This window comes from Panulirus ornatus, chromosome 25 (assembly GCF_036320965.1).
Source record: "Panulirus ornatus isolate Po-2019 chromosome 25, ASM3632096v1, whole genome shotgun sequence".
In the NCBI taxonomy this organism is placed as follows: Eukaryota; Metazoa; Arthropoda; class Malacostraca; order Decapoda; family Palinuridae; genus Panulirus; species Panulirus ornatus.
In genome coordinates, this window is record NC_092248.1 from 8,453,076 (window position 1) to 8,472,391 (window position 19,316).

General features: G+C 36.5%; 1 protein-coding gene across 2 annotated transcripts in view; it reads right to left on the bottom strand.

Moving 5' to 3' along the window:
* mtm (phosphatidylinositol-3-phosphate phosphatase) overlaps window positions 1-19,188 on the bottom strand; it is a 36,831-nt gene extending 17,643 nt beyond the window's left edge. Inside the window, exons 1-7 of one of the 2 annotated variants that reach the window (XM_071677479.1) lie at window positions 19,095-19,188; window positions 16,627-16,912; window positions 7,454-7,573; window positions 5,454-5,663; window positions 3,420-3,530; window positions 2,015-2,167; window positions 804-953 (exon numbers count right to left, since the gene is read on the bottom strand). In XM_071677479.1, coding sequence (XP_071533580.1) covers window positions 804-953; window positions 2,015-2,167; window positions 3,420-3,530; window positions 5,454-5,663; window positions 7,454-7,573; window positions 16,627-16,908 — 1,026 coding nt within the window. In that variant the 5' untranslated portion in view covers window positions 16,909-16,912; window positions 19,095-19,188. The remainder of the gene's footprint in view (window positions 1-803; window positions 954-2,014; window positions 2,168-3,419; window positions 3,531-5,453; window positions 5,664-7,453; window positions 7,574-16,626; window positions 16,913-19,094) is intronic. The other variant, XM_071677480.1, reaches the window with a different exon arrangement.
* Window positions 19,189-19,316: the final 128 nt, after the last annotated feature.

Consider the following 19,316-nt stretch of genomic DNA (forward strand, 5'->3'; position numbering starts at 1 on the left):
TTCACTTCTACTAGCTCTGGAGTTTTTGAATCTTTTTTCAATTTCCAGTACCTTAAGAAACTTAAATCTCAGTCTTCTCTATGATTATCAGCAAAGAGATCCATTCTCCTAGATAGTAATCTCATTTACTATACATTCCTAAATGTAATGAATCTTTTTTCAACTTCCATTATCTTATATATCTTAAATCTCGAAGACTTCACTCTGATTACCAATATGATTTTACTAAAGTGACATTCAGCCTTAAAGATAGTGGTCTCTCTTACCACACACTCCCCATTGCTTCCAGGACCTACCCTCTTATCACCACCCCATTACTCACTTCAGCCCTATGGTTCCATTCATTGTCATTTCCATTCCTCCATTTTTTCTCCTTTTAAACTCATATCCCAACCAAACTGTATCTCTCCACTACTAAACCTAATAATCTTGCTTTTTTAAACACATCTACTCCTAACTTTCTCCTTATACATACTCTACCAGACTCAGGCACCAGCTTCAGCAGTTTCTCACTCAAATCTGCCACCAGTGCTGTGTCATAAGCAAACCACAAGTGACTCATCCCCAACAGACTGCATACCTGCTCCAATCCCCTCTCCAAGACTCTTACATTTTCCTTTCTCACCATCCCCTCCATTAACAGATTAAACAGCCATGGTGAATTTACACACCCCTGCCACAAACCCACCCACTTAATCATCAAAGAAATTTTTTCTTTCACAGCAAAGGATGTACCAGTTAGTAAAATATATCAACAAAGACAAGGAAGTAAATAAGAACAACATATGAAGTTCTGATCTTACCGGAATCCTTCCTCTGCTTCTGAAAACTGCCACATTACGTAAGTCATGTTCACTAGCTGCTGCCGGAACTGCCCACACTGCTGGGTAAGTTTCGCACAACTCGTACTCTTCATTTATACGGGTGATGCGCCATGACTCGTTTGGTAGTCCCTAGGTAGCAAGAAATAATGTTCAGCAGTAAATAAGATAAACTATTTCATAACTATCACCAAAAAATGTGCAATATGAAAATAACTCCCAACATACAAACTTTTCCCTCCCAATCTCTGATTCCTTTCCTGTATGATTATCAGAATTCATGTACATCCTATATGAGTAACAACAAAAAATTCTCATTCTCCTGCAATTATCTCATTGCAATTAACCATTTGTGCATGCACATTGAGAGTTCTGCATCAGTGGGACTGTCTAAACCTCTCTTTTCTATAAAACAACATGTTGAACCTTTCTTCCCTTACTATGTTCCCTTTATCTTCAGAATCTCTACAATAAAAGTTCTTTACATCTCTTAACTTCTCTTGCCTAAGTTTCTTTTTGTAACCACTAGCATGCCACCTTGCTTCTACAAACTCCTTGGAATCAACACATTGATAATAATGTCTCCCATCTCCCCTCTCTCTTTTGATATGGGTAAACCTATGGCTGCTATCCTTTCCCTGCTGTTGCCCCTACTGGACATTTTCTAGCAAATCTATTTCTTCCTAAACTGGGTAACCTACAATATTTCCCAGTTTCATTTATCAACTTTTGGAGACTGTAACTTAAATACATGTATGGTTGACATGGCAAAACAAACACAAAAAAACTGATTACTAAATGCATTAGTAATTAGCTCTTAACAGCAATGTGTTTACACCTAATTCAACCATATAATCTACGTCCAACAAAAAACAAAGAATCTCTTTCATCCTAACTTGAGTGCTCATATCTCTGTTGCGTCACATACTAAATTCATCTATCTTCTCACACAACTGGCTTGTCTACACAATTAGTTTTTGACAGTCCACATTAAGTGACATACAGAGCTGTTACCAAATACTTTAATCTAATTTATTTGCCCTAAAACATAATGAGAGTGCCATAACACAAATATCCAGTAGAATTAGCTCTCAAACCTCTGAGCCATTAAAAAATTTGTCCTAAATCGAGAGCAATATCAGCACAACATATAGTTCATCAAAGTCTGAGATACATCTGCAGCTAGGTCTTACCTGTCTCTTTAGTTCAGCAATGGGCTCATATACACTCCAGCCATTCTCAGGATACTGTTCACAGTATTCAAAGGCAAAAAAAGGCAGCTTATGAGAAGCAGGAAATGCATGCTGCAGCAATTTCTCTGTTACCATTCGCCGAGAATGGTTTTCCTGAGGATCAATAAAAACATAATATTACTGAAACTACATCCAAAATGCTTAAGTAGTCAAAGCTACCCCACTTCTAGAAGACAACAATAAAAATACTTGAATCTATTTGAAACTCATCTTGAAATTCAGCACTAATCTACATTTGACTTAGTCACAATCTGTAACCAGATAAGCTGAAAAAAATAAAAAAATCTTAAAGAAAGCGACAAGTTACAGCTGCATCTCTTCATTTTAAGTAAAAGTAATATTCTATGATCATCTATAAGCACACAATTACATTACACAACTGGAACTGTGGCTCATCTAAAACAGAACGTCTACATCTCCAAAGACTGTCTGCATCTGGACTACCAGAAAGCATTTGACAATACCACAAAAGGAGGAGGATTAAGAAATTGAATCACTGGGCAGTAATGAGAAGGAAACTCCTATGATGGACTGAAGATAATCTCAGCTTGAGAGAAGAAAGGACACATGTTTGGAGAAATTTTCAAATGGGTTGAGGTGATCAGAATTATGACAGGGTTCAGTTCTGGGACCATTGCTCTTCTTGATCCATGAAAATGACTTCCCTGAATATGTTTGCAGATGATGCAAAGGTCATGAGGGAAGTGAAAAGTAAGGGGGATAGCATCAGATTAATTCCTAGTCTGATGTACGATCAATTACACTGATGAACAGATGAACTGCATCTTTTTTCAGTAAGTGTTGCTTGAATGTGATGTTCTATTAACTTCATTTACTTTGAGATACAATATCTAATATGTCATTACATTAAGGTATAGGTTATTGTTCCATTTCATGCATTCTTTATATTTTCTAACTTATAAACAGAGTCCAGGAACGTAACCCACTCAAAACACAAGGACCTCCCATACTGTTAAAGATGAGTGTGGCATGTGTCAGAATGTGATGAGTGTCAAGAATAACTTTTCAGTTCAGATAATGACAAAAATCTAGCTGAACAGCATCATTACTATGGGAGAATGAAAAAAAATGTCATTTGGTAATATGCCCTGTAAAAAAAATCCAGGTTTGTGCTGCTTCCAAGAAGCATATAACAATCAGAGAAAGAGGTTTTCAAAAATCATGCAGAAATATCAAAATGACATATTCAAAATATACCAGCCTGAAAAGTGAGATAAGTAATGCCTGCAATCATTTCAACAAAGACAACTGAGAAACATTTTAAAATAATGAAAAAACTATACCAAAATTATAACTGATAAAATGCTCTAGTTAAAGGCCATACCTGTTTGTGGGCAAACCGCAAATTTCGAATATCTTTACAGAATATTTCAATACCGTAAGAATTTTCACCACGACTAGTATTTGCACCACCCACTTTCTCTATTCTTGACACCTGAAAGTTACAAATATGTCAGTGATATGAGCACATTAGGAAAACATTTCAGCTCCTAGAACAGAGGCACATTTCGTCAATGGCATCTAATGCACCTTCTTATCATCCAGTGGCCTAAAAACTGATGCATCAGCCAAATATTTATTGTCTATAACTAATTAAGGTACCAGAAATATTTTGGACAGTGTAACCACATGATCAACTCTCTTAATGCCACATATTGCCCTCAAGCATTTCATTTCCATCACTTCTTCTTTTTCTTTCAAACTATTCGCCATTTCCCGCATTAGCGAGGTAGCGTTAAGAACAGAGGACTGGGCCTTTGAGGGAATACCCTCACCTGGCCCAATTCTCTGTTCCTTCTTTTGGAAAATTAAAAAAAAACGAGAGGGGAGGATTTCCAGCCCCCCGCTCCCTCCCCTTTTAGTCGCCTTCTACGACACGCAGGGAATACGTGGGAGGCCATCACATTCACCTTAAAAACATTTCCATCTTTGTCCTAAGATTAGTTCCCTCTTCTACCTTTTGATTCACTTCATTCCCCATATTTTCCTTGTCTATGCTCAGGTCCCTTAAGCACTCCCATTCCTCAAGGTCCTTCCAATTTAAACTTAAACCATAAAGTCTCACCCATTTCTGCACCTCATCTTAGTTTTGTTCACAATCATTCTCAACTTTCTCCCTTCATATACTCACACAAACTTGGACACTACCTCCTGGAGCTTCTATCTGGTGTTATTATTTGAACTGTGTCATCTGCAACCAGCAGCTAATTCAACTACCATGTGCTTCTAACCCCAGCACACTGTAGACCTGCCTCTCAATCCAGGATCTTGCATTTATCTCACTCACCACCCAGTCCATGAACAGATTGAACAGCTATGGTGACATCATATACCATTAACTCAGATCCACCTTCACCAGCAACCACTCATCTTCCTTCCAGCCCATACACATGCATTGCTCTCCCAAGAAAAAACTCCTCTCTGCATTTAATACTTTTCCATTTACCCTATATATATTCATCACACTTTTCACAAAGCATCCCTGTTAACTATCATATGCTCTTTCCAAGACAATACATGTTACATACACTTGACTATTTTTCTCCAAATATTTCTCATACAAGTTCTTCAAATCAAAACCTGATCCATACTCCCTTCATCTCTCTTGTAACCATATTGCTCCTCCCCAGTAAAATGCTCTGTGCATACTCCCACTCCTTAAATTCACACTCTCACACACCTCACCATAAATGCTGAAAAGGTATATCTATGTGATCTGGTCATTCATTTTCATCCCCGCCCCTTGCTTTTGTAAAAGGGCATTCTACATGCATTCTGCCAGTACTTAGACAGCTTATCTTGAGCCAAACAAATGATGAACAACCTTTCTTACCAAACAAAAGCACTGTCTCCCCCTCTCTAGAGAAACTCAAATGCAATCCTATCCACTCCTGCCTCTTGTGCCTCCTTTCTTTCCACCTTACCATTTGCCATGACTCTCTTTTCAAATGCCACCACAGTACAAACCCATCATGTATGTGTGTCAACTGTCTAACACATACAGCAATCCTTTACAATGTTCACTTCCCCACTTTGCCTGTTAACACTCCCATTTGATCTCACGATAATTCCATTTGTTCTCTTCAAACTTTTTCACCTTCCAAAACATTTTCACATTTCCTTTGAAGTTCATTTATACCTTCCAATTTGCTCCCTTTTCAATTCTCTTAATTTTCTTTTGAACTGCAATAGTTTTCTCTTGTACTCCTCTTGATCACTTTATATATGTATTCATATAAAAATAATGGAGAAAGAAAAATTGGTCATAAAGGCATTATAAAATTAAATCTACCTAACTTATTTGAATTTATCTACATTTACACTCTATTATCATCTGTCTTATAATACTAAAACTCACCACACCCAGAGGAACTTCTAATTCAAATGGAGGATCAGTGTCAGGACTCCGAAAGTATAATCGATAACTGGTAACCGACAGGGTGCCTTTCTTTGGACCTGTGTATGGGCAGAGGTAGGTTACTTCCCTTGCTGTTCCCTCGAGATGCTCTCCCGGAACTAGTGAAGGCTCATCAGGTCGCAGAGTTCTGGTGCCATCACGCACTGTCATCTATGGCCAAGGGCAAGTGAATACAGTTTTAAAAATCTGCGGATATCATTGACTAAATTGATCATGTCCTTTCTTACTTTATTTGTAATCATCAAAGGTCATCATTGGTACAGGCATTTGTGAAGTCAGGGGAAAAAAAGAGTATGAAATACACTCTTCATAAAAGAGAATGATAGGTAAGCATGCATAGTGTGAGTTCTACAGCAGCTTCCATTCAGTATCCCATAACCATCCACCACCACCTCTCCTATCATTAGGCAAAGTATCACATTTCCATGTTGGCACTCTTAATATCTGAATCCATTCAACTGCAACTTCACTTCCATTCTTGAACATTTCCCTGTCCATCCCATCTAAAACCCATATTTTATATTTCTTAAAGTGTATAATTGATCTTAAAACAACTTATTCTACAATATTCTACTTTACCTCACATCTAATCAAGTTCCCCTCATTTAACTTACTGCATCAATACACTTTCCTGTGATGTTATCAACTCAATTCAATATTCTAAAGTACTTTTTCACATCAAATGAACTTCATCCTTTTTGACATACAATATTCCATAGTTGTGAAGCACACCATTACATTTTACAGACTTACTTCCTGCAACTATTGTATCCTTCCTAAATAAATCATTATGCTCCCTTAGATTTGTGTTCATTCTTTTTCTGAAATCCTAATTTGTCTTCCTTTTTACTCATATGCATCAATCTTTTCAATCTGTTATTCATCATTGATTTTGACGATTTAAGTTTTTTTTTTTTAACATATCTTAAAAAAACATTTTCCATAAATCACTCTTCATAACCAATTCATACACTGACAAATACCCCTAAGGAAACCTCTCTTAATGGATTCGACAAAACCATAAGCACTGCTCAACGCTACTCTATATTGTTTCACTGATTAATTGACCATAACGTCTTTATTTGTGTAAGAGTACAAAGTGACTTGGTGACAGTTTGACTGACAGCCAAATAACAGGTGGAGGCAATCATGGAGCATACAGTTGGTATGAGATACTGGCATAGGACCAGGATGCCAGGTATGCCTGAAATGGCTGTAGTATCCTTCAGCTTTTAACTTTTCACTGTGGTAAGGTTTCACAGTAAAAGTGGTCCTGAGGTCATGTGAATAATAATCCTTATATCTCACTCAGGAAACTTAACCTGATCTTTTTCAGCACCAAGTTTGATATGTATATTCAAAAAGAAATCATAAATTTTCAGTCCTTTATCCTTATAACCAGAACAATGTCCATAACCACCTGCATCATTCATTCAAACGCTTACATGCAAAAGAAAGCAACATCAAGGAATTGGAAAAACACAAACTGAAACTGTTGTTGAGACTTATAAGGAGCAGATTATTAGCATAAGAACAAATAATCAAACTGAAGGACTCAAAGGGAAGGTTCAAGAAGGAATATACTTTCAAGTGTTCACAACTGAGGACAGTTTTTCTCCTACTACTGGAGAGATGAAGTGTTATTTAGGATGAAATACTGTTTCTTTGGATGAATAAATATATTCTGGAACCCCAGCTAAATATCACCAAGAGAAGGATGCAACAAGCACAAAATTCAGCATCATTAATCTCCAGTTCAGGCCCATTCTCAGAGGACGTTCAAGATAAAATATCTAGTAAATAGACAGCCATGTCATCTCCATTACGTGAATAAGTACAAGAGTACTGCTACAGTATGCATGATGAGTTTCTATCAAAGTCATCTTCTGAGCATGGGGTTTAAGCTCATGTTCAGAGTTACTGCAGCCCAAATTACTCACTTTGGAAGTGGCGTTGAGGACATGCGAGAGTTGGTGGTGATGTTGTTGGTCAGTGGAGGTGGAACTTGAAGAGCAGGCGCTCTTTGGGGGGGAGGGAGACCCTGCCGAGGGTGACCCCGCCTGAACCCCGCATGCAAACAAAGGTAAAGAGTCAGACACTAAGCTTTGCAGTGATGACATTATCAGTTCTGTAACTTCTTTGGATGTTTTTCATGAAAATGAATTTGTGAATGGCAAAAATCTAAGTGAATACAATGGCTTAATGGAATATCTTACAAAGGACTAATTACCTATTTGGCAAGGTTCACACACAGCCCTTCTGATATTTATTATCAGACATATGTATAAATATATATGAATTCTAGGTTACTTAAGTAACAATAAAAAAGAGAGAAATCTAGATTCACATGAGCAATGCATAACTCACAACAGAACACTTAAATCTTTAATTTACAGTGCTCAGTCAAACATTAGATTCTTTTCAGTTTTCATAATCAAGTGAATACTTAAACTATTCTATTTATCACTGTATTAAACAAAATCTAAATCACTCTCTATCATTTTGTACTTTATTGTTTCTCACCTACTATATACCTGTGCAACTATTTATGCTGATTTTCTGAATTTAAAGTATGGCAGCATGGGAGAAATCTATTCTAAATATTTCAGCTATGGACTATCTCCAGATCTTCAAAAGCTGTTTTCAACAATAATCAATACTTAAAATAACAGATGAATATTCATGAAACCTATTGTGTTTCTAGAATAAATGAGACTTAACACTTGTATCCACGATCACTAAGAGTTTGTGAAAAAAATTAATGTTACATGGGGAAATTGGACTATTATAGGTAGGTGAAGATGGTACTGGGTTTGCAAAGCTATACCATCAAGTTAGGCAAAAAAAGAAAAAAATGCATCAGGAAAAAAGTCATCTGTAGGAAAGGGAAATCTCTGCAGCAAAAGTTTCTATGAGGAACTCAGACCATGTGATCTGCCTATGCCATTGGATTAACTGCCACATCCAACTCCTCTTCCAGACCCAATCCCTTTCTCTTCAGTACTCACATAATGAACTTCCTGTTCCTTAACTTACAAGGCACTACCCAGACCCAATTCAAAACTAATAAATCAAAAAGGATATTCTTCTCTCCAGCCTGCACAATCTTTTACTTTCATACTCAAGTTGCCCTCTGCCAGTGGCCTGTTAAGGGTGAGGCACTAAAAGCTAGGAAGCAGCGCTGGAGTCAACCAGTTATGGAGACTCTTTTGCCACAACTAACCCCTTGAGGGATTTCCTGGAGGGAATGTGTGTCAGAAAATGATAAATCAATCTATGAAAAATGAAATTCATAAGAAAAATTACCCAGCTAAATTTTGCCCCAACTCTGTCATTCTTGATTCAGAGGTAGATCATTTACATTCACTACAATTGCTTTCTTACATTCGCCATACACACTCATACACATGCTCAAGAGATGGGCTCCAACAAGTGTATAACTCCCCGCACGATAGAAACAGGTAATTACACACACAAAAAGATGGTCCTCGAATGAAGAAACTAATGAGAAAGGCTAGAAGCATTAAATTTTCCCATATAGCTTTAAAGTTTCTAAATTAGATGGATGATGCTGACAGTGAACAGTTCTTTAAAAAATGAAGGGAAAGGACAACCAGAGGCCATGATACATCATTTAGCAACAATATGTAAATGAATATGTATATGACATGACAGCTAGAGATTGAGTGTGAAAGAATGTGGCCTTTTTTCTGTTTTACTGGCACTACCTTACTGATGCAAAGGGTGGCGATTCTGTTTCCTCTGGGCTGGAAATGGATGAAAGCAAGCAAGTATGAATATACACGTGTATATATGTACACGTATGTGTATGAATCTGTATGTATATGTTTGTGTATGTGTGTGTATGCATATACGTGTGTAATAGTGGATGGGTTTTTCTTCGTCTGTTTCATGGTACTACCTCGCTGATGCAGGAAATGGCAATGAAGTATAATAAATGAATAAATAAATCATATTATACATATCATTATTATACATAATTGCTGTTTCCCATGTCAGCGAGGCAACAACAGGAAACAAAGAATGGCCCATCCACTCATATACATATATATATATATATATATATATTTTTTTTTTTTTTTTTTTTTTATACTTTGTCGCTGTCTCCCGCGTATTGCGAGGTAGCGCAAGGAAACAGACGAAAGAAATGGCCCAACCCCCCCCATATACATGTACATACACACGTCCACACACACAAATATACATACCTACACAGCTTTCCATGGTTTACCCCGGACGCTTCACATGCCTTGATTCAATCCACTGACAGCACGTCAACCCCTGTATACCACATCGCTCCAATTCACTCTATTCCTTGCCCTCCTTTCACCCTCCTGCATGTTCAGGCCCCGATCACACAAAATCTTTTTCACTCCATCTTTCCACCTCCAATTTGGTCTCCCTCTTCTCCTCGTTCCCTCCACCTCCGACACATATATCCTCTTGGTCAATCTTTCCTCACTCATTCTCTCCATGTGCCCAAACCATTTTAAAACACTCTCTTCTACTCTCTCAACCACACTCTTTTTATTTCCACACATCTCTCTTACCCTTACGTTACTTACTCGATCAAACCACCTCACACCACACATTGTCCTCAAACATCTCATTTCCAGCACATCCATCCTCCTGCGCACAACTCTATCCATAGCCCACGCCTCGCAACCATACAACATTGTTGGAACTACTATTCCTTCAAACATACCCATTTTTGCTTTCCGGGATAATGTTCTCGACTTCCACACATTTTTCAAGGCTCCCAAAATTTTCGCCCCCTCCCCCACCCTATGATCCACTTCCGCTTCCATGGTTCCATCCGCTGACAGATCCACTCCCAGATATCTAAAACACTTCACTTCCTCCAGTTTTTCACCATTCAAACTCACCTCCCAATATATATATATACATAAACACCCACATATACATGTATACATACATAGACATATCACATATGCACATACACAGACATTACATACATATACATATTCATACTTGCTTGACTTCATCCATTCCTGTCGCTTCCCCGCCCAACAGGAAAACAGCATGGCTATCCTCTGCTCCAGCGAGGTAGTGCCAGGAAAATATATATTCGAAAGAATAAAATCTCCCAGAAAAGTGCAAAAGTAAACCAGGAAATACAATAACTTAATATCACAACAAGATAAGTACCATCTAAAAATTCAAAACTATATATTAATGAGGTAATTTCACTTCTAAAAGTGGTGATGAGTACTTATAAGAAATTTGGATTGAAGATTTTTCTTTTTGTATGTACGTAAGTATCCAAAAATTTAAGCAAATATGTGAATAAAACAGATATTTATGTGTATGTATATGTGAGTGAGAACAAATGTGGCCTTTTTTGTCTGTTTTCCTGGCACTACCTCGCTGAAGCAGGGGGTTGCAATGCTGTTTCCTGTGGGGCGGGGTAGCGCCAGGAATGGATGAAGGCAAGCAAGTATGAATGTGTACATGTGTATATTTGTATATGTCTAAGTATGTGTATGTATATGTGTAATGTTGATATGAATATATGCATATATGTGCACATATGGGTGTTTATGTATATATACATGTGTGTGTACATGTGTGGATGGGCCATTCTTCATCTGTTTCCTGGCGCTACCTCACTGATGCAGGAAATGGCGATCAAGTATAATAAAAATGTGTATGTGTATATGTTGATGTGTATAAGTACATGTATGGGCGTGTACGTATATATGTGTGTATACGAGTGGATCAGTCTTTCTTCATCTGTTTCCTGACGCAAGAAACGGCAACCAAGTATAATAAATAAAATAGGTAAATAAATCTATGAATAAAATATAAAAAAATTATCTAAGAGGGAATACAACCATACCAAAGTACATACAAAAATAATAATAACTAATTGCTGTCAAAAGCAGAACCCAGAGGAGACTCAACCAAGTGCCCCTAACTTCCAGTCAGACTCAAAAAATATGTATCCTTTAAATCAACAAAAAACTGTGTCTAGATCTCACAAAAATAATATTAAAAAAGCAAGAAAAATAGGTAAAATACATGAGCTTGCTTGTGTCCTGTACACATACATAGCTCATCTAAAAATGTCAAATTTTATGGAAATGTGCAAATGATACACATCTAAACGTAAGACATGTTTTGCCTGTTTTACTTGCTGCTGTGACCAGATATAAGAAATCATGCTATCTCAAATTTCACTTAAATCCTGAGCTAATCATGCTCACTTCATGACTGCCACTTTTTAATACGCTGATTAAACAGTTAATCTTGACTTCCTTCACAATTCTCCTATTACAAGAGGTAATCTTCTAGGTTTTATATGAATCTTGCCTAGTATGACCAACATTTATGATTCTGCTATGACAAAAGACTGTCTAGTGGGTTTTGTGTGAACCTTACCAGGTATGACTACCAACTTTAAACTTTACTAAATCATTATTCTTTTCAAGAATGATGAAAAACCATCTAAAAAAAATTTAGTTCATTAAATCCTGATAATGTCATACTCAAAGATAAGCTCTAAATTGTTTGCTGAGGATGGTTAATAGAAAATAAAAGCTTGTATTCAATAAATTCCATATCAACCCATCAGACAAGGCAGAAACTAAGATGCTGAAAACTAAGAAAGAAAATCTTATTAGATCAGTAGTAACAGCTAAGCCCCATTTCCTTTTCACTTTAGAGAGGCATAAGTATCATTTCTGCAAGGAGTACATATGGTAAATTTGATTACAAGCATCCACTGTGAAAAGGATCAAGTATTATTCTGACAAGCATTAAACTATTTATACCTGTTTTTGTTTAAATATAGAAATCTAAAAGTAAGCACATACTTATTGATTAAAACAAAAAGGATATTTCTTTTATCATATTCATACATATTTAAAAATTTGAGATTATTTCAAAATTCAAATATCCATTTCATATAAGTAGGATATTTCTGCAAGCAACTAATCCTTTAACTTTTTTGATAACATTAGAGACATAACACCATAACTGCAAAAATTAAACAAAACATTGGAGATATCACCTCTACGCCAGAAATATACCAGAATTCCTACTCTCAGAGATGGTTCGTCTTCTGTCATTTACATGATAAGGCTGATTGCAGAGAACCCATATAAACTATACCATAACAGTCAAACATAATTTCATGATATCTTACCTGGTATTAGCAATCTAGACTTATAATTGAAATTCAAGACAGTGTGTTAACTCTTACTTGGTAATAATGGTTGCAGTGTCCATCTTCATATGTGCATTAAAAATAATAATAATAATATCCAATGTTAAATGACAGAATGGTATTCAAATGCAAAAGACTATTCCAAAAGTAATATGAATAACCTTTTATCAGCTGGTCCACTACTGAGTAAATGGCAAAGTCAGGGAGACATTTCTTTCTATTCAGCTCAGTTTTGTAGTCTACTCTTATTTCACACATAGGAACAATGTTGGCAGTGAATATCAGAAAAGTAATTAGAAATACAACACAACCTTCTGCTGAATATGATTGTGAGGAAGAGTGGCTGATACATATGGTGACGATATAGGTTTCATATTTTTCTTGAGCAGGGTTTCACTATCTGCTACTATTACTTTTATTTCATACAGATGCATGGCATTTGGTGGTTAGTAACATGAATATATGGAAAAGACCTACATATGCTACTTACTAACCAAATGATAAGTCTGCTGGATATTCAAACAAAGGCAACAAAAGTTAGATCAAGTGATGTCAACTGTCATTTCCTAAGAGAACATCAACTGATGCTTACTGCCATTCAAATGTTAAGGTTTACTATGCATATCATACTGCTAACTAATCAGATATAAGAGTTTACAGGTTTTTCTACACTAAATAGGACTGGAGAATATGTCACAACTATATAAATGGAACATAGTACACTTATTCCTCTCTACTCCTATACCTACATGTATCATGGCAACCCAATCTCCCACACATTTATGGACCAAGAATTACCATCACAATTTCAAGGCTAAGTTCTGGGTAGGGTTATGTGGAAAAGGGGGCAATTTGGAGCTGGACAATTTTGGAGAAAAAGTCTCTTCAGGTACCTTGAAGGTGTGAGAGAGGGAGAAAATCATGCAGTTTGTGTAGATGTTATGGGTGTGTAATTATGCTGATACCATGTACTGTACACTTTTTCATTCATAATCTCTCATTATTGATGACTCAATGACCTTTGACATTTGTTTCATCTTTATCACTTTCCTTGATGGGCCTTTACACAGTGTTGTCAATGTTCCACATCGACACTGCTTAAATTCATCATTTTTGCTTAATCTAATGTCACAAAGAGAGAAATTACTATACTCTACTTTTGTTTCCTTGTCTGTCAATATTGACTGAGAAGGAGATGGAAGGATGGAGTGAAGTAGGATTTTGGGATATACATATTCAGAAGCACAAAATAAGCATGGGTTAGAATCAACAGGATCAATGTGGTATATGGGAGGCTATGCACTCTTAAGGTAAACCATTAAACAATGAAGTCTTTGGGGATTGGCTGTGGATGGTGAGCATAGGTTTCAGTACATTATAAACAACAAACAGAGAGGGTGTGTGTAAATGAAGCCTTCGTTCATTTGTTCCTGATGCTACCTCACTATGGTGGGAGAAGCAATTAGGAATAAAAAAACGTTTCTTATACTTTGTACAACTAAAAAAATTAGGGAGACCTTAACTGTTAGGTTACTGGGTTAAAGAGCTACCCATGCATTTTTTCATTACATGAAAAGAAAGGCAATGCTTTAGCAATGAACTTGAAAGGTTTAGTAATAATTATGCATATGAAGTAAACATTGCTGTGTAAATACCTGAATCCATAGTCAAATCCACAGCTTGATGTTTGCATGTCATACTTCCACAACAGGAATGGGAATGGAACTTTATCAGCAACAGAAGTTGCTAGAAACTTATTCAAAAGAATATCCTAAAGTAAGAGAGCAGAGCTACAAAATAAACCAAAATGCACGTAGTGTATTGCATAACAATGAGGAAGTGAGGATAACGGTTTTTGCTTAATGTTAAAAATATGATTGTGTGATTTTTTTGGAAAAAGGAGCTTGGGCCTGGGCCTTGGGGCAGTGACCCCCCTACCTCCCTTCTTAATAGGCCTGTTGGCAGAACTGATCCCATAAAACAAACTTGCAGAGGGAGCTTCTGAAAAAATGGCTACTAAAAACTTGCCACCAGTGTGTTTAATTGATTTGGATACACTGATCATGACAATCACTAAACAATCTGATTACCATTAATAATATCTCCAGGCAGCCACATACTTAAAAACTTTAGCCAGTTATTCATTGAGATATATCTCATCAACATATCACAGAAATGGGTGGGTTTGACTGCCAAGTACCATTTCTCATGCCTCAAAAAGTAAAGCAGAAGAAAAGCAAGTTTACAAATGTTAGTTCACAATCCATACCAATTACGCTTCTCAGTAAAATGATAATGGCATATTTTTTCACTACATTAAAATGTCAGAGAAACTGCAGTACTAAAGACACTATAGTTCTAAGTCCCTACAGAAAAATAATATTTGAAACTACAATACTGTTCTTACTATAAACTCTTCTACAATCCTGCCTGAACACCAGTTAATGCAATTATCATAAAATCCTGGCATTCTATGGCAGTCTCTCATCCAAAGCTTAATGTTTATAAAACAGAAAAAGACAACAGACTGAATAACTTTGTCTGGTAAAGTTCCAATTCAATGACAGCACAGATATAGCTTTATAATATGAGTGATCTTGTTTTGCAATGATTGTGTTGACCAAATAGAAGAGTAGCGGATTATGATTTGGAGCATCTTTTTATATTCTGCAATTACACACTAGTGTAATGGGCTATGGAGATCAGGAAAAATATGGAGAAAATTTACATGAATGTAGGTGAAACATTTGTAGAAATCAATAGAATCTAAAAAATGGCACCTAAGTTTACCTACTTGCCAAGATTTATTTAATTTTCAAAATTATTCGAAATATAACTTATTTTTATAACCTCTGTTTATATTCATTTGCTGGAAGGCTTGTGCACTCAAAAGCATCCTAGCCTCGTTACAACCTTTTTTTTCTTCTTTATATCCATTTGCTAGAAGGCTTGTGCACTCAAAAGCATCCTAGCCTCATTACAACCTCTTTTTTTTTCTTTATATCCATTTGCTGGAAGGCTTGTGCATTCAAAAGCATCCAAGCAAAGAAAGCACCAAGAAATCACCAATGAGAACATTCTTCACCATGTTGAGGGATGCAAGAGACACCATTAACTTTGGTATATTTCCACAACAAAACTCAAAATTATGACAAAATTCCATTGCAATGGAAAGTTATCTTAAATGTTCAAAGGTTCTACTGATTTCCCTGAGTGCTTCATCTACTTCTATATATGTATTAATCAACCATTTCACTTTATTATGGGTGTATATGCCCAAGCAAATTTGTTCTATTGACTGGAGCTAGGGCATACAGGCCTTGGTATTTTTTTCTGTTCACAGCAGCTGGGGATTACATATGCAACCATTAATGCTTGTAATGATTCACCAGACACTGTTTCCTATATTCTTACCAAACACTGGTCAGTACATTGTATAAACAATTCCAAAAATACTACTCCTCATTAAGTATGGCTAAAAAATATCCAGGAGTACTTCATATGCCAAGCAACAGAGCACCTATAGACAAGTGGCACTTAGTACATTTATACTATTGTGTTTAGAAAAGTATGCTCTGATTAACTATAACAAACTTATGGAAATATTTTGTTTTGAACATTTTTGAGTATCCCACTAAAATAGACAGAGTACTTTGGATATTAGGACAACTATAATAAAGAGGTAAAAACCATATTTCCATTGATCATCTTAGCTCTTGCCACTACCAACTTGTTACTGCAGAATATCAAAAATTCTCAATGTCATTCTCCATTACTCTCATTCTATTTTCCAAACACTACACTACTATCAAAAAATCAAATCACTCATATTCCACAGCTATTTCTCTGATGGCACTAAACTGGAACTTTACTCTTAGTCCTATACTTATCTAGTTTACTCACCGACTCATGTCCAAGTTTGGAATTGAGGGAGCTTGATTTAGATTCTGAATTTAAACTCTCGTGTGAAGCCATTTGAACGTGGGGTGGGGTTCCCGGTGGGGTGCTACCACTGCTGCTGCTGCCACTGTTGTTACTGCAACTGCTGCTGCTGCCACTTTTATTGCTGTGACTGCTACTACTGCTGCTGGTGGTCCCACCAGTGCTGCTACTGCTACTTATACTGCCAAGCTGACTAATACCTTTAATCTTGCCTTTTTTTTCAATTCCCCCGCCAGAGAACATAACCCTAAAAAAGAATTTCTAATATTAAAGTGCATGCACAATACTGCAAAACTACAACTGCAAATTACGGACAAGAGAGTAGAGATATTCAAATCATGTATTCATATATACATACAATCTACCTCAACTTCTTGTTCCAGGGTCACCAACTACAGGGTTAATACAGCACTCAGAAAGCTAGCCACTTCGAACAGGTGGGGGCCTCTGGTTCAAAAATTGAAGTAATGCTGCAAAACTGTGATTGCAAGGTGAAGAAAGGACAACGGAGGAGTAACTATTCAGCATTTTCGTGTAGAAACTGCTTCATGGACATGACAGGTCTTTCGATATGCTGAACTAATCTTTTAAAATCAAATGGATGGGTAATATCCAAAAAAGCAACCAGGAATTTTAATTGATACTTGTCAGGGGAATGAAGTCTCATAAGTGTATATCTGGTGGAGTGGTCCAAAATTGGATTGTTGGACCATTATTCAGTGCTTAACAAGTCACTATGGTGAGGATATTTTGTCAATGTTCTGTTTGTTGACAGAGTGAAGGTATCGAAAAGTATTATCAAATGCATGATGAGGTATGCTGTTATTATTTTAGCTTGGGTTGATTGTTGGTTATAGAATGATTGTGGTGAGAGGGGTCAAGTAAAGTTGAAAAGAACTTTGTACTGAGGATGTTGGAGTGTGTGGAAAGATCAGTCACTATCTGAGGGCAAACATTGGTATGTTTGATGGTACAGTGGTCTCAGTGATGCTTATGGATGCGAATTGTAGATCCTAATTGCAAAAGGACGAGTATGGGATGGAAATGAAATGCCTGAGGGCAATATATGCTGTAAGAAGGGTTTACAGCAAGTAATGACATTATGAAAAAGAAGTGTGGGAGTAAGCAGCATATGTTTGATAGAGCTGACCAGGGTGCACTAAAATGGTCTGGACACATGGAAAGGATATGTGAGAAAACACAAAATGGAAGGATAGAGAGAAACTTTGAGTTACTGAGGCCTGAGCATTTTGAAGGTAAGATGCATGCACATGATAGTGCAAACTGGAGTGGCATGGTTCAAAAGGGGGCAACATGCTGTCAATGTACTTTACCAGCACATGATATGGTTAGGGGAAACCTTTGAAAGGTATGTGGGGCTTGGTTTTGAATAAGGGGCCTCTATCTGAAATGCATTATACATGACAGTGGATGTAAGCAAATGAATACCAATTTTTTTTTGTCTGTTTCAAGCACTACCTCCCTAATGCAATACTTCGTAAATAAGAATGAGAAAAATATAGATTAACAACATAAATTCATATCTTTGAACAGGTGTTGCATCAAAAAGTAGTTTAAGAAATCAACACAACATTACTTCTAAAGTGTCGTAAAATCCCAAATATCACAAGTCACGGCATGATAATATGAGGCAGTGAAGTATATGAAAAAAGGTTTTTAAATATCAATATTCAAACAGACATAAATTCTGATGAATTCTAACTGCAAGAAGTCCATTAGCATCACAGAACTCATATCTTTTCTCATTTTGAAGTCTAAGCAAGGTTTTGGGCTTAAACAAACAAATCAGCCTTAACTAACCCCTAACTGCAGGGTTCTGTGATGCAAAGTACAAAATGAAAAATAAATTACAACTAAGTCAAAATAACTATTAACTTTTCTGTGCTACCTAATCAGCAAAATAACCCCAACATTTCCTTTACACTATTTATTTTAAGTGCCTTTTCAAGTAAATACATATTTACAAATATATAATTTCAATGCAACTAAATCCTCTTAATCAAATCGTGGACAATGAATAGTCTCTACATAGGTACTGTCATTATACTTTCTTTCAGTCTAAAGCCACCAACAAGATCAAATTCATGGGTAACCTACAACGTTAAAGACAACATTCTCTTCCTACTGCCCACGGGTTTCATTCTTGTGTACTATTATCATATGCAAGGGAAATTGCAATGCATAATCACATATTTTCAAGCACATAAAGTAGCCATATACGAATAATCTAATTTGAATCATTCATTATTTACCATCATTTGGTTACCCTCATACTATGTCAGGGTCAATGTTTAAGCAGCTATGGGCTGATCATTCACCTACCATTAATATCGCAGAAAACCTCCAATTTTCATCTTCAAATAATGTAACATATACGAGTGCTAACCATGTTCTAAAAACAGAATTACTTTTAACTTAGCCTTGGCAGGGGTGCTGCTGTTATTAAGTTATAGGTGTGTAGTTGACACTTCCGTCAGGCACCGTCCTCTTCCGATCAGGTGTAAACAATGAAGATCACATACACCAGACGTTCTCGGGAATTTATTTTACAAAGGAGTAATATGCAATATATGTCTTCATTAAATCAACAAAATAAGATGAAAATATGTAGTTCAAAAGGAGCAACATGC